The sequence below is a fragment of the Protopterus annectens genome, chromosome 6.part0 (assembly GCF_019279795.1).
Source record: "Protopterus annectens isolate FY-2018-M chromosome 6.part0, PAN1.0, whole genome shotgun sequence".
NCBI lineage: Eukaryota > Metazoa > Chordata > Ceratodontiformes > Protopteridae > Protopterus > Protopterus annectens.
Window position 1 is genome coordinate 895,436,182 of NC_056737.1, and position 15,462 is coordinate 895,451,643.

General features: G+C 34.4%; 1 protein-coding gene across 1 annotated transcript in view; it reads left to right on the forward strand.

Moving 5' to 3' along the window:
• Positions 1-11,679: 11,679 nt before the first annotated feature.
• Positions 11,680-15,462, forward strand: part of LOC122803912 (extracellular calcium-sensing receptor-like) — a 254,532-nt gene continuing 250,749 nt past the window's right edge. The window contains exons 1-3 of the mRNA XM_044073593.1: positions 11,680-11,904; positions 12,170-12,318; positions 14,708-14,999. Coding sequence (XP_043929528.1) covers positions 11,680-11,904; positions 12,170-12,318; positions 14,708-14,999 — 666 coding nt within the window. The remainder of the gene's footprint in view (positions 11,905-12,169; positions 12,319-14,707; positions 15,000-15,462) is intronic.

A 15,462-nucleotide genomic window follows, 5' to 3' on the forward strand; every position in this document is an offset into this window, starting at 1 on the left:
CATGTTCTGACTTGGCTGGGATAGCAACATTTGTTTAATGCCTGATAATATATGTTAGGGAGTGGTCACTGAGGTCATCTGGGAGAGTTCCTGTTGTATATTTTTGCTCTGGACTATTTGTTAATATCCAGTCAAGTATGGTTTCTTTATTATTAAGTTTGTTTATTCTTGTTGGTGAGTTAATGATTTGAGAGAAGCCATGTAGGTTAATGTGGGTGGTTGGGTTGGTATGTTTACATATGTTCCAGTCAATATTAAAGTCTCCTAAAAGTATTGTTTCTTGTAGGAGGTTTAGTGAAAGCCAATTTAGCAGGTCTTCTAGTATGACAGGATTTTTACCTGGGGGAAGATAAGTACAGATAATATTAATTGTTTTGTGAGGGTTGAGGTGAAGTTTTGAAATTATTATTTCGGCATTTATGTCAGATGGAAGGTTAAGATTTGCTTTACTTATTTGTAGTCTGGTTTTATAGAGGACAGCGACCCCACCACCTTTTTTGTATAAGCGGTCCTGTCTAAGGATGTTGTAGCCTGGGGGAGTAATTTCATTATCCTTTATTGTAGGTTTGAGCCAGGTTTCAGTTAGACAGAGAATGTCAAAATGTTGAACATCTAGAAGAGCATGAATTAGTGGTATTTTGTTGCAAATGCTACGTATATTTAGTTGAGCAATAGATAGTGATTTGGGGGGTTTGGTTAATGGTGTTGGTTTTGTTCTGAGTATGTGGCTATTAGCAAATTTTGGGGATGGGTTAGGGCCAGGATTAGGGTGGATGTCTCCATCAATTAATGAGGACATTAGTATTGGGTTGTAAAATTGAGGAGGTTTACAATGGTAGTTAACATGTTTTTAAGGTTATGAATAAGGTATTTAATGTGAGAGAGACGGTGATATTTAGGTTTAAGGTAGGAGGTCTTGTAAGTGGGTTTAAGATAACTTATAGATGGAGGTAGGGGAGTTGCCAGGGTTTGTTTGAATGGGATAGTAAGTATAAAGGGTAGGGGTAGTTTGTAGGAGGTTAAGAGATAGGCAGAGGTGAGAGTAGTTAGGAGTGTTAGTAGTAGCAAAGGTCTGTATTTATTAGACATGATAGGAGACGCAGTAATAGAGTTGGAATAATTAGATGGAGGGAAAATATCAGAGAGTAGGTATGGAAGTTAAGTGGGGAAGGAGGAGGCAGTATATGAAGGGGTGGAGACAAGTGCAAGATATGATTGGTGTTTAGAAGAGTGGGGTGTGTCTAAGAGGCAAGATGTGATTGGTGGTTAGAAGTGAGGCGTGTGCCTATGAGTGTATAAATGTACAGGTGGCAGGGGCGGGTGGAATTTGGGGGCAAGGAAGGGAACGGAGTGAGCCCGCAGGGCGAACGGAGTGGGGAAGACACAAAAGAGTAGTGAGGCCCAGAAAAAAACAATCTGTGAGCTGTGGAAACAGCAGGTAGGTTTATATCAGATAAAAAGGTATAGTTTGTGTAATGAGCTGTAATCTATGAAGATGTACAGGTTGTAGCAGTAACTATACTAGAAGGGTGATGAGGCAGGGTCAAGAGTAAAGAAAATTTGAAGCAGAGAGAGAGAGAGGATACAGGTGCAGAACAAAGGTATTTGAGGGTTAAGAAATAACCCAAAAGGGAGCAATCCAGGTAATAGTAGGAAGCCACCTGATGGCCAAAAGGAATAAGTATCAGAGTTATGTAGGTAAGAAAGAGGTGAGAGAGGTATGAGTTAGTGGAATGTAGATAAGAAATCACCGTAGTAGCTTTGAGGAGAGAATAAAATGGGAGAATAGGTTAGAATGTGGAGAAGACAGGGGCTATTGGCTGCTGGCAGTCCTGGGCAGGTAGCTAGACTAGGATACACAGGTCAGAGTTAATGGATGACACATATGAAAATAACATACTTTCACAATCTGTAATGGTAGATTTCCCTTAAGATGAGGGATGGGGTTTAGTAGGTACAGTTCAGGTCTTCCCAGAGGGCAGAAAGAGTTATTCATTCAACTTGCAACCATCTCTATGGTTTCCAACATTTAAAATAGGTGGGGGCTATGCCCCCCACAGCCTCACTTACTATATACACTATCTCCAGGATCGCACTACAGTGGGGAACAGGGCATATACCTTTCAACAAAATGAGTTTCAGTCAAATGAGTTTTCATTGAAGTGAACTTTCAGTGAATTGTGCTCAGGCAACTGATTTTCAGTGAAATGAGTTTTCAATGAAATGCATTTTAGTGGTGTGTTTTCAGTGAAACAAAGTAGTGTGTGTGTGTGTGTGTGTGTGTGTGTGTGTGTGTGTGTGTGTGTGTGTGTGTGTGTGTGTGTGTGTGTGTGTGTGCACGGGCATGAATGAGTGACTGTATCAATGGGTGTGACTGGGTGAGGTTGTTTTATCTATAATGAGTGTGTGTGTGTGTGTGTGTGTGTGTGTGTGTGTGTGTGTGTGTGTGTGTGTGTGTGTGTGTGTGTGTGTGTGTGTGTGTGTGTGTGTGAGTGTGTGACTGTGTTTGAGTGTACTAACATCTGTGGGAGTGTGAGGCCTCCATACCTCTCAACTCCCTTAGAATAATTAGCAATTGCTATAATGGGGGAGGAATCTGGACACCAGTGGCACATACATTACTTTAACAATGTTAAACATTTAATAGAACAGATTTTGAAACAAGAAGATGCAGGCACAGGACTGTAATTGAGAAACCCTAATAGCTAGCATTATTGACTGTTTTAGTGATGATTATAAGAGATAACGTTATGGACATTATGGTCAATCAAGGGCAGTTGAAAGATATGAGAATATGTCCATAGGCATGTTTGCATGCATGTGTGTCTATGTGCTAAATGTGTGCATCTGAAATGTAATTGAGACAGTGGATAAGAAGAGTGCCTGTGCTAACACTCTGCATGGGCTGCTGGTGGTAGTCACTGTGTGACATGCAAATTAGCAGATAATGAGGTCTTTCTTCATTGCAGCTACTGTGTCTGTGAATTGCTGGTTCCCATGATCACACTAAAGGATGTTTTTTACTGCAGACTTACTGCTTGTGACTGGCACATTTCTTAAAACCTACTCCATATTCTTCAGAAAATTCAAGTTGATTTAAAACTTGTTCAAGCAACTTTCTAGGTTTATAAGAGCAGCATTTAAAATCTGTCTTTTATTTTTCACCTTTGCCCCCCCTTATTTTTTTTGCTTAGTCTAGAATTCTTGCACTAGGAGGTTGAGAGGTATACGTATGTAACCAAACACAACCACTAGGTCCACACACCCAGTATCGACTAATTGCAGCAAACAATGTATCTTACTGTTGGTAACAATAAAGGCTGTCCATCACCAATACGTATAAAAGGAAATGAACTGACTGATAGATAACTCCAAAATCTTTATTTGAACACACACAGTCTCAAATTAAAACAGATTGAGCGCGCTTTCATCTCCTCCTGTGAGACTTCATCAGAATCTTCTATTAACGCAACAATTCTGTTTAAATACTCTCGTGATGAAACAGTTCTTAATTAATTGATTATTAGTCACTTGGGTTTAATTAATTCCAGTTCTGAGTAACCCTTCAATGTATAAAAACTATTAGGAATTCACTTATCAACAACTAACATACACTCATAAAAACTTGTATACCTAAAAATATATATATATATATATGAGAATAAAAGATCCTTATAAATATAAATATAAGTGTAAAGAAACTTACTTTCATACACATAAATTCATATACATAAAATCTTGAAGGCAATAAACATGGACAACTAATTAACTTCATGTTATTGGTAATATAACAGAACCCTATTACAAAAATATATATAATATACTTCATAAAAGGTGTGTAAAAAAATCCATTAAAATATTATATGTCTCATACTATATTTAAATATGTTAAAACTGCCATTTAAAATATCTTGTAAATAATGATAGTATCAAAAGTTATATATATGTACAAACTATCCTGAAATACTTCACTGATACATGAAATTGTTATTAATGTATGTAAACATTTTTAATGTATATAAGAATTTTTACTATATGCTTAGATTGTTTTAATGCTTAGATAGTGCTAAATAGAGTGTAACCAAGGTGTACTTTTATCCCTTGCCAACCAAACATGACAAAATAATAACTGCATAAAACTATCTACCTAAGTATCTACAAATTCTATAGTGATTGATAAAAAACACTCTTTTGTTTCTTCTTTATAACATGGTTTGATGCCAATATTTTCAAGGCAGGTTTAATTGAGATGTGGTCATTCATTCCTGGGTATACACAAGAGTCCAATCTAATTTGCCAAATCATCTCGCGATACTCCAGGGAAGTTTCCCAATCACCTCTCCTTTCCTTTTGTTTCACTACCTCAAGTACCCAGAATTTTATATCCATATTCTGACAAGTGGTTGAATGCCTGTAAAGTGCATTATTCTCATTCTTTTTGTTTATGTCCCTGATATGTTCATATATACGAGTTTTCAGATATTTTTCAGTCTTGCCTATATAATACCCACAGCATTTTTTATTTATTTATTTTATTTATTTTACATTTGTTAACCGGGATAGTCCGACTGGATATATGTCCATTTTTAGCGGAGGCCCAGGGAGAAAAGCTCCAACAAAAGCAACAAAAACATACAGAAAGACAAAAACAATGTACAAAAGTATTGGGTTGCTTGAGGAAGCGACTAAATACATTTTAGAACATGGAGTCAGAAGTTGACATTAATAATACTGTAATAGGAACCACAAGCTAACATCGTTAGTAAGTGAGAGTGAAATGTATTAGTTAGAAGTAGGGAATTATGACTAAATACATTGTGTAGAGTGAGGATTAGCCAGGCTTGGTACAGTAGCAGGACCTTTTTGACCCCAGGTGTAGTTTGTTTGTAGCATGATTGACAATAGGCTAAATAAACCACTCCTTTTGTATAACAACTTGTATAGGCATGGCTTTTAATTATAAAATTGATGCTGGGTATATTTATTTCCTTCTTACAGGCAATATATGGGCATTGTGTGCACCTGCCACATTTATGTGTGCCCACCTTTAGTAATGCCCCTTCTTTTTCTTGTCCCTTCTTTTTCTCTAAGATGTTTTTCAAGTTCCTATTTCTTCTAAAGGTGTATTTAAGTTGCTGTTGAAATATGTTTGTTCTCATGGGCATTGATTTAAACATATTCCAAATCCCATTAATGCCCTTTTTTAACCAACCTTTGTCAGAATAACACATTAAAATTAACCGGGGTATGTCCTTTTCTATTGTTTTACTTATTTCCATGTTATTCTCCCTATTTACGTCGTACTCATTATTCATGTTCGTGTCCATACTGGTGGCGTTATTAAATATCCCTTTGTCATACTGTCCACTCACCAACAATGGACTGTATCTACTATTACATTTCTTAATTATTTCTTTTTTAATATTTTCCACCATGTTATTAAGGTAACCTCTTTCCTTGAACATCTCCTGTAAAACATCTAATTCACTTATAAAAATCACAAAACTCAGTTGTCATTCTAGACACTCTAATCATTTGTCCTTTTACTATATTTCTTTTTAAGTGGTAAGGATGGCCACTTTGGTAATGCAGGTATGAATTTGAATAACATTTCTTTGTAAAAATTTTGGATTTATATGCTTTTTTCATATAGTCTTTAATAATCCTTACATCTAAATAGTGTATTTCATCCTTATTACTCTCATATGTAAATTTAAGAAAATTAGTACTACTATTTACATATTTCATAAATTGTTCAATTAATTCTTTTCCACCATTCCATATAATGATAATATCGTCAAGAAATCGAAAATACCTTATTATGTGCTGTTGAAAACTTGACCCGAAAATATATGTTTTCTCCCAAAACAACATTATTATGTTAGCATAAATGGGTGCACATACTGAACCCATGGCAACTCCGTCAAGTTGATGATAAATGTCTCCTTGAAAATAAATAAAATTGTATTTCAAGACTAATTCCATGTTTTCCAACACTAATCTGAATTCTTCTGGGTTCAGCATGTTGAATTCAGTAATCATTTTTTCAAACCATTCCATACCTTCCTTGTGTGGAATTACAGAAAACAAATCTTTAACATCAATTGTTAAAAATAAATATTCTTCGTGAAATGGTATTGTGCTGAATTTCTTCAGAAAGTCCCAAGAATCAATCAAAATATGCACATAGTTTAAATAAAACATTTTTAACTTGGTATCTACATATATGCCAAGAGGTTGAGTCTTTGATCCCCTCGATGTAACTATTGGTCTCATTGGGGGATCAATTATATCTTTGTGTATTTTTGGAATACCAAAGATTTCAGGCATAACTGGTTTGGGGACTCTAAGGAAATTGTATAATTCCACATCTATAAGCCCCTGTAACAAATTGTCCTCTAGTATTAAGTCTATTCTTTTATACAAAATATTCAGTTAATTCATGGAAATAATACGATACCTACTGTCAATATCTAAATGTTTTTGCATTCTCTCAGTATAATCCCAGCTATCCATCAGTACCACCCCATCCCCCTTATCAGGTTTTATAACTCTAATATTCTTATTGTTACTAAGTTGTTCTAAAATAATCCTTTCTTCATCTGAAAGATTAGCTGTTATTTTGTGTCTCTTCTTGTATCCATCCCTAATCATATTGATGGTGCATACTTCAAAGTTATGTATATCCTGCTGCAAAGGGGGGTTGTATGTACTACTTTTCTTTAATACTTTATTCTCATAGGTCAAATTGTCTTGATATATAACTGCTAAATTCAACTTCCTTGTAAACAGTTTTATATCTAACACTATCTCTTCTATTTTAGGTTTTCTAGCTGGTACAAAGGTAAATCCCTTTGTGAAAAGTCTGAAGTATTCATGAGTAATCTCCATGTCTGCATAATTGAATATATTAAAATTATTATAACTATGTATTATAGTATTATGATTAACACCTAATACTTCTTCGTTAGTAGCCTCTTGGCTTGTTTCTTCTATCAACAATAATTCATTTTCTAATCCACTAATTCTATCTGTAACTAGAGACAATGTGCATGGTTGTTTTGTGAACATTTTTTCTGGGGTTGATGTGAATAATCTGTCACTCATCTCCTGTCCCATCCTCTCCCCTTGTATCTTCCTACATAATTCCCAGTCACTTCTGCATATGATTGCTGACCGTTCCGATTCCTGATTCTTTCTGACCTCCTGACCTCCTGTCTTACTTCTAAAGGGTCTTCTAGTTCATCTATTTCAATAGCATCTATCTGGTAGTCCATTTCATTGTCATTCCTTTGTACTACCCTATTATATGGGTTTGTTTCATTCTTCCTATTTTCCATCTGGTAATACTGTTTTCCAGTTGTATTATACCTTCTTGAATTATGGATGAAATAAGCCATTCCTTTTTCATAATCCCCTATATCCCACTCTAACTTTGCCATTTTCCTTTTATAATTTTTCGCAATGATAATATCTACATCCTGAAGTGTCTTACAAAAAATGTTTTTCTACTCAGTCACTGTAAAAAGTAAATCATTCATTATTTCTAATTTCAGAATATCAATTTCTTTTTTACATACATCCATGTTTTTAGCATTATTCTCTAACATAGCCTTCAAGATCGCTAGCCCACATTCATTAAGTATGTTTGAAATTATTTTAAAAAATTCCATGTCATTAGCTGTGTTATTGGGAAATTTATTCAGCCTTAGGCCCTTAGGCACTATTTTCTGTTTAATACATTTAGTCAAATAGAAATTGTCCAAACTTAAGTTTTTGTACATTAAAAATTTTTACATACATTAATAACAATTTCATGTACAATGAAGTATTTTAGGATAGTTTGTACATATATATATAACTTTTGATACCATCATTATTTACAAGATATTTTAAATGGCAGTTTTAACATATTTAAATATAGTAGGAGACATATAATATTTTAATGGATTTTTTACACACCTTTTATGAAGTATATTATATATATTTTTGTAATAGGGTTCCGTTATATATTACCAATAGCATGAAGTTAATTAGTTGTCCATGTTTATTGCCTTCAAGATTTTATGTATATGAATTTATGTGTATGAAAGTAAGTTTCTTTACACTTATATTTATATTTATAAGTATCTTTTATTCTCATATATATATATTTTTAGGTATACAAGTTTTTATGAGTGTATGTTAGTTGTTGATAAGTGAATTCCTAATAGTTTGTATACATCGAAGGGTTACTCAGAACTGGAATTAATTAAACCCAAGTGACTAATAATCAATTAATTAAGAACTGTTTCATCACAAGAGTATTTAAACAGAATTATTGTGTTAATAGAAGATTCTGATGAAGTCTCACGAAAGGAGATGAAAGAGCACTCAATCTGTTTTAATTTGAGACTGTGTGTGTTCAAATAAAGATTTTGGAGTTATCTATCGGTCAGTTCGTTTCCTTTTATACGTATTGGTGGAGGACAGCCTTTATTGTTACCAATAGTAAGATACATTGTTTGCTGCAATTAGGTATGCGTATGTATCAAACAAAATATGCTGACCACAAACTTTACTTTGCTACAGACAATTAATTTACTACTTAGATAATACAAAGTTGTCTTTCAACAAAGAAAAGTTGGAAATAATTAGTGAACCGAAATTTGTAAAGAATTGCTAAAGTATGGAAGCAATCTCAAGTTGTGAGAATGACTAGTAAAATTAATTTAATACACTAGAAACAAAACCATTAACTATACATATTATCAGATGTCCAGGATACCAAAAAATAAATAAAATATACACAGCAGCAGTATAAATTTAAAAAAATGTCAAAGCACAAAACAGTTCTGTATTCAGAAACTGGTAAGAAATATCTTCACAAAAGCACAGTGTCCTACTAAAGGAAACTATTCTCTTTCTTGAAATAAACATATAACCATGTCAGGCTTTTACATCTTTCATGGTCAACACTTTCATAGTGCTGGTAATATTTATGGCTAGACAATTAGCTGCCAGGACGGCAGAATCTGGCACATGCATGCAGTAACATTCCTGTTTATGTCTCACAGACTTTTTTGCAAAGGTCAATAAAGATTTCCTTTGTTAATTGGTCCTGAAATTGACCAACATTTCTAGAGCATAAATGAGAAAGGGCAGTACATTTCATCTGCATTGGCCACTTTTCATTCTCCCCATCATTCATTACCTAGAATTCAAATGATAGTCTCAAGCTATCCAACCAGAGGCTAAGTGGCTGACATTGAACAAGAGCTACATTGCGGGAAATTCTTATTTTTTTCCTTATATTTTTTATATTAAGTTCATTTTAATAGTTTGTATTTGTCTTAGCTGCTTTCCTTCTTGTTTTCTGTTTTAAGTTAATAGTTTGCATAATTTTAGCTGTTTTAACTGAAATTGTTCTCTATCAGTGTTATTACTGACCATAAAGCATCTAGATAAAGTGGTATCAGCTTTTTAAGCCTGTATTCAGTAATTCTAGTAAACAGCTGCATTGTTTTTGCCTTTTAAGTGATTGTACTTTTGAAATTAAATCCTGGATGTCCTTTCATGAGAGAAATTGATCCAACCCAAAAAGCTGGCAAACTAATAAAAAACACAAAGGCAGATGATTGTGTGTAATACATATCACACAATACGTGCTATAAGAAATATTAGTGTATAAAAATGTTTAAAAAAAAAAAATATATATATATATATATATATATATATATATATATATATATATAAAATAAAATTCAATAATCTAATACTAAGGTATTCTAAAATAAGAGGTCAATCACCTCATACAAGCATCTGCCTTTTAGTCTGTTTGAGAGGGTGTATGACTTTAAGACTTTAATTACTCTTACGATGTCATGATTGACCAAAAGTATTTAGCTTGTGCATTTTGATTTTAAAATTTGTCTGAAGAAGTTCATGTATAAAAACTGAATGAAAGCGCTAACATAAATTTTTGGAAATTACCCTTGCCTTTGTGTTTTTTTTATGAGAGAATTTGATGACAAGGTTGAGTTGCATAAGTTCTGATTGTTTCTAGGCAGGGGTACAGATTGTGGTTGTTTGCTTTTACTGTCAGAGGCCCAAGAATGTTTTTGTCTTCAACTTTTGTTTTTGTCAGACTAGGGCTATTTAAAAGAATTGGCTAAAAAAAAAAAAAAAAACAAAGAAATAACACCTGTGTGTTGTGATCTTAAACCCAGTGTTTCTCTTTGTTGTCTGCCTGTTATATTAATTTGACCATAACATTTATTCCGTCTTCTCTTTCATTAGTTGTTATTAATTACAAAAGTATCGTTTTGCAAAGTCACTGCCTGTTCACTTACTAAATACTTTTCCTCTACTCTTTTTCATAAAAAATGGGAGAGGTAGGGAGTGGCATAAGGAGGTGGGGGTGGTGTCATGGTGTAATTGTTAAGGTGTTTACCTTGCAGGTACAAGATTTGATCCTTATCTTTAAGGGAAATTGACTAGACTTAAAATAACCAACAAAAACAGCCAACTTAGTGCTAACCTGTAAGCATCTGGAATGATGGACTTGCACTTTCCACTCACCTAAAAAAGCATCTGGAATGACAGATTTGCCCTTTTCACTCATTTCAGTTGTCAGCTTGTTTGAAATGGGCATCCTAAGACAATGTAGCCACTGTCTTATGTTTACTTCCAAACATCTACTACATAAACAAACTCATTCATATGGCTAGAGTGGAGGAAGTTTTAAGGACTGTGATCAGCAAATCCTGAACAGTCTTGTGCGAGGGAAAGACCTTGACCGTTGTGCCAAACCCAACCGCATATGCAATAATGGTATTTATTTTTAAATGTTGGTATTGTATTAATGGTCAGAATTGTAGCATTGTAGTACATTGTGTGAAGCATAAACTGTACCAACTGTAGTAAACTGTAGCAACTGTAGTAAACTGTAGCAACTACAGGAAAGCCATAGGCACAAAAATATCTAGCTACACCTCTGAGCAAACTGACAGCTGTGTGAGGAATGCAGTTGTGTAATATTTAAAGCAATTATATTACATATGTTAAATTTTATCCTACAGGAACTTTTCCATGTAGTTCTGAATGTGTTATTTATATCTTAAGGTGCCCATGCAACATATATTGGGGAAACTAAAAGAATGTTTAAATTAAGGTTGCAGGAGCATATCAGGGACATTAAAAAACAAAAAGTAGAAAGTTCAATAGTAATTCATTTTAAAGAACAACAGAACAGTGATTTTTCTTTGCTGCAAGGTACAGTTCTTGAAAATGTTTATGTTGGAATGGGGGAAAATTTATTATTAAAAGATAAACTTTTATATAAGGAATCTATTTTTATATTAAAATACAACACCTTAATGCCTTTGGGATTGAACTGTGAAGTTAATTGGAAATATTTAATATAATTGTTTTATTGGTTGGTTAATTAATTGTTTTTATACGTTTTTCTATATGTATGGTATGTTTTGCTATTAAATGTTACTCCTTGAAGGCTGTTGAGCCAAGGCACTAGAAACAAATACAATTTTGTGGGTCAGTAGCCTGTTGTTTTATTTCATTTTGTTTTATTTTTTGGTGGTTGTGTATATTGGTTTGCTGTTTATAGCTACTAACCCTTCTACTAATATGCCTTGTATATTTCGGGAAGTATGATCCTTGTTGAGTTCTTCCCAAAGGACTATGGAAAAACACATTATCCAAGGTGTTTCTGGTGTACCAGGTGGTTATCACTTTGGTACTAATGCTGATACTTCATCTGGATTTTTCGAGAAGAATTTGGAAGAGAGACAACGCAGAATGGGCAATCTTTTTTCTTTAGTGGGTCAGATTAACATCAGAATTGTTCCTACAGGGGTTCAGGAGTTGTGTGATCATTTTGAATCGCTGCTTCTTAAAGAAACTAAGGTACATTTCAATATTTTGGGTTTGCAACATTATATAGAATTAAATGAATCACCGAGGGGTCTCGGAGCCTTTAAGTGCCTTACAGCCCTGTTTGAGATTAATATTGAGGAAGATAAATGTTTTAGGGACCACTGGCTGGCAGTTGCTCACAATGTGCTACAGAATGGGTGGCAATTTTGAAAGGGATCGGCTAAAATAACAGAAGTGAAAGGATGAGGTTTGTGGTTAATATGCTGATGTTGCTGCTCATTTTTCTGCTGCTCAGCTTCACGGTTTAATTTGCAACATAAATGAGAGACTTAAAACTCTTGAACTGGAACTCGTGGAACAGAAGAAAATTAAACTTAAAAGAGATATCTGGGATTATGAGAATGGGCAGGCCTTTATTTGGAGATCCAATCAAAAACCTAGAGAGTGAGGGAAGCTGGCACATCAGAATAGAGGTTTTAAAGAACTTTAATCTGTTTCTTTTGTGTCTTCAGATGGTACAGGCTTCACAATGGGGCCAGATAGTGATGATAATGGATATCCTTTTCTTTCTCCTGCGCAGAACCTGATAGTGCACCAACAACGTTTTTGAGGCAATATTGGTGATGAGTGATAACCTAACAACCAGAAAAAAAGAGAAAAATGTTAATAGGATTTACACAGCCATATCTGAAGGACAGTCATGGCCATTTAACAAAAGAGGTAGATAGCAATGAACTTTTTTATGTTTCTGCAAATGTTGTGACTGAATTTAATTCTGACTTTATAGTTCTAAATTTGCCAAGTTGTACATTACTGAATAAACATTTTAATGTTTTAAATTTGGGTTTAAAATGTATTCCCACAATAATGCCACACCTGCCACACCTACATGTTTTTAAACAAGAGATTTTCCACTTGTTTAGAAGTTGCACTTAAAGTTTTTTTATGGTGATAAGTTGATTAAATATACACAGGAAGTTTCTGATTCCTCTGATAGCTCTGAGGATAGTTTCTTTTCTTGTGTTTCTGATACTGGTGATGAATTTTCTGCCAATGTTTATTCGTTGGTGAATACTTCTTGCATTTTATGTAAAAGCACATTTATACCACCCTATGTTAATGAATGTATCAAGCAATTTTCCACTATGCTTAATCATTCAATTGAGAAGTTGTATCATAAGTTCTGTGAAGATAGGTGAAGGCTGCCAACCTAACCAGAATTTTGTAGATAATTCTGTCATTTATAAATATTAATATAAGCCACAGGCTTGCTCTCTTAAATGGAAAAAAATGGTGTTAAATGTGGAACTGCAAAAATGTAACAACAATGCACTCTGCTGTAAGAAAGTTGATAATTCAAGCATTTCATGACTGTCTTTGATCTCAGGGCTTGGAGTCAATATGTCTGGATTAAGGAATTCTGCTTATTGTTTTGAGGCCAGAGTTAATGGCTAGAATTTGCATTTATAATTTCTTTTATTGCTCTGGTTCCTGACCAGCTGCAAGATCAAAGGAGCTATTAACCTCTGAGAGTCTGTTAGCCTGGGAACCAGAAAGAAATGATGTAATCTGAAATTAATCAGTGGTACTGTGACCTCATCTAGAAGGACCTCTGAGTTGCAGACCTTGTGAGTCAACCTTCCCAATCTTGGTTTCCACAGAGAATGATTTTCTTTAAGAACCAATCCTTCCTTCATGCCAAACATTGCTACTGATTGTAACTGTAATTGGGCTATATAAATTTGTGTGCTTGACAGAGATTATTATAACTACAGAGGTTTTCTACTATAATGTGTGAAGATCTGCAAACAGCTTAGGTTTTATGCGAACAAAACAAACACTCTAAGGAAGCATAATCAGACTTTTGTTTTGACTGGATCACAGAAATTACAACAGAAGGTTGCTAAGATCCATCTTGCCCATTGGTTGTTAAGCTGCATTTCCTTTGCAAATGTAAAGGTAGGCATTTCTGGGCTTCCCCAGGGCTAATTCAATCAGGGATGTTTTCACCAGAAATGTTTTTTTTTTCTTGTAATGGATCTTTATATTATATTTGTGGTAAGCCTACTTGGTTCATGATGAACACTTACACCAGACATTACATACTGAGCAATCGTTCCAGGTCCAGATTTGCTTTTGGGTCTGCAGTGAGCAGGGTTGTGTTTCACTATAACCACCCAGAAGGTTCATCTAGGGACTCTGTCCTAAGAGTTTAGAAAGACTGAATCCCTTCAACAGACATAAAATATATGTACTTGCCATAATGTTTGATTTGCTAGAAGAATTCAGTCATTGTTAACCATCCCATCCTCCATCCTAGTCTCTGTTATGGAAGGTTTATTGATCTAGGTATGTATTTCATTCAGCTTGCTCAGAAACTGTAAATGGAGGACAGATGTATTGGGTCATGGATAGGAAGAGTCACAAATGAAGTCTGACAAAGTTTTATCTGTAGAGCAAAGCATCTACTCAAGTCCTAAAGGGTTAATGAAGACTGAATTTTCTAAGCAGGTCTAATGTTATAGCAAGGACATCATTTTCATTTTCTCCCAGAATCCCTTGGTGACAGAGTAGAGGGTGAGCAAGTGGTTGAAAGGGTGTGACCTTTGCAGAAAACATCTTTTCACACAATAATTGGGATATCTTGTCAGGCTTGTTATCTGACTTTCTGTTCACAATGTTTTAATTAGGATTTAGAAAACATCTTTATCATTACACTCTAGTTTCTATACACTAAATTGTTGACATTTATATGTGCAGTATTCACACTGATTTTTTTAATCCTTGTTGAATTTTTTTTTTTAATAAATTCAGCTTATTTTATCTCCAATAGGTTTTCCATACGGGCATATCGTTTTCTTAGAGGAATGTTTTTTGCTATAAATGAAATAAATCAAACCCCAGAAATATTACCCAATGTCACACTGGGATTCCACATCTTTGATACTTGCTTCACTGAAACACGAGCAATAGAGGTTGGTATGTGGCTATCATCACGACAGGCAAACTCGATTCCCAACTACCACTGTGTATCCCACTCTGTAATTCCTGCTATCATTGGAGATGGACCTTCAGCATGCTCTCTTCCTGTTGCTAGAGTCCTTGGTCTTTATAAATTCCCACAGGTAGTAGTTAATATGTACTAGACTAAAAATGTATTTATTATTAAGTAATTAAATAAGTAGTAAGTGACAGCAAGCATATTACCTGCAAATGAAAATGTGCTACATGTAGTAAAGAGAATTCATAATTTTTTTTAGAAAAAATCCTTCACTTAAATAGATGCACAGAGGTTTACAGTATGACATAGGAATTTGAATGAGGGATTCATTATAAACATTGAGTAGATGGTGCAAAGGTGTAGATGCAAGGTAACCATGCTGCTAGTAATGTAGGAATAGGAAGACACCATTGGATGAAGTACCTCCTGGCCTGTTCTCTTATCACAGAGTACAGTCAGGGTTACAGGATTCCAGACAAATGTGACCAGGCATGCAGAAAACATTAATGGAGGGGGTGTGATAGTACATCCTGCATATAAGAGGTGTAAGGAAGTCTGTGATATATACTATCAATACTGTATGTCAC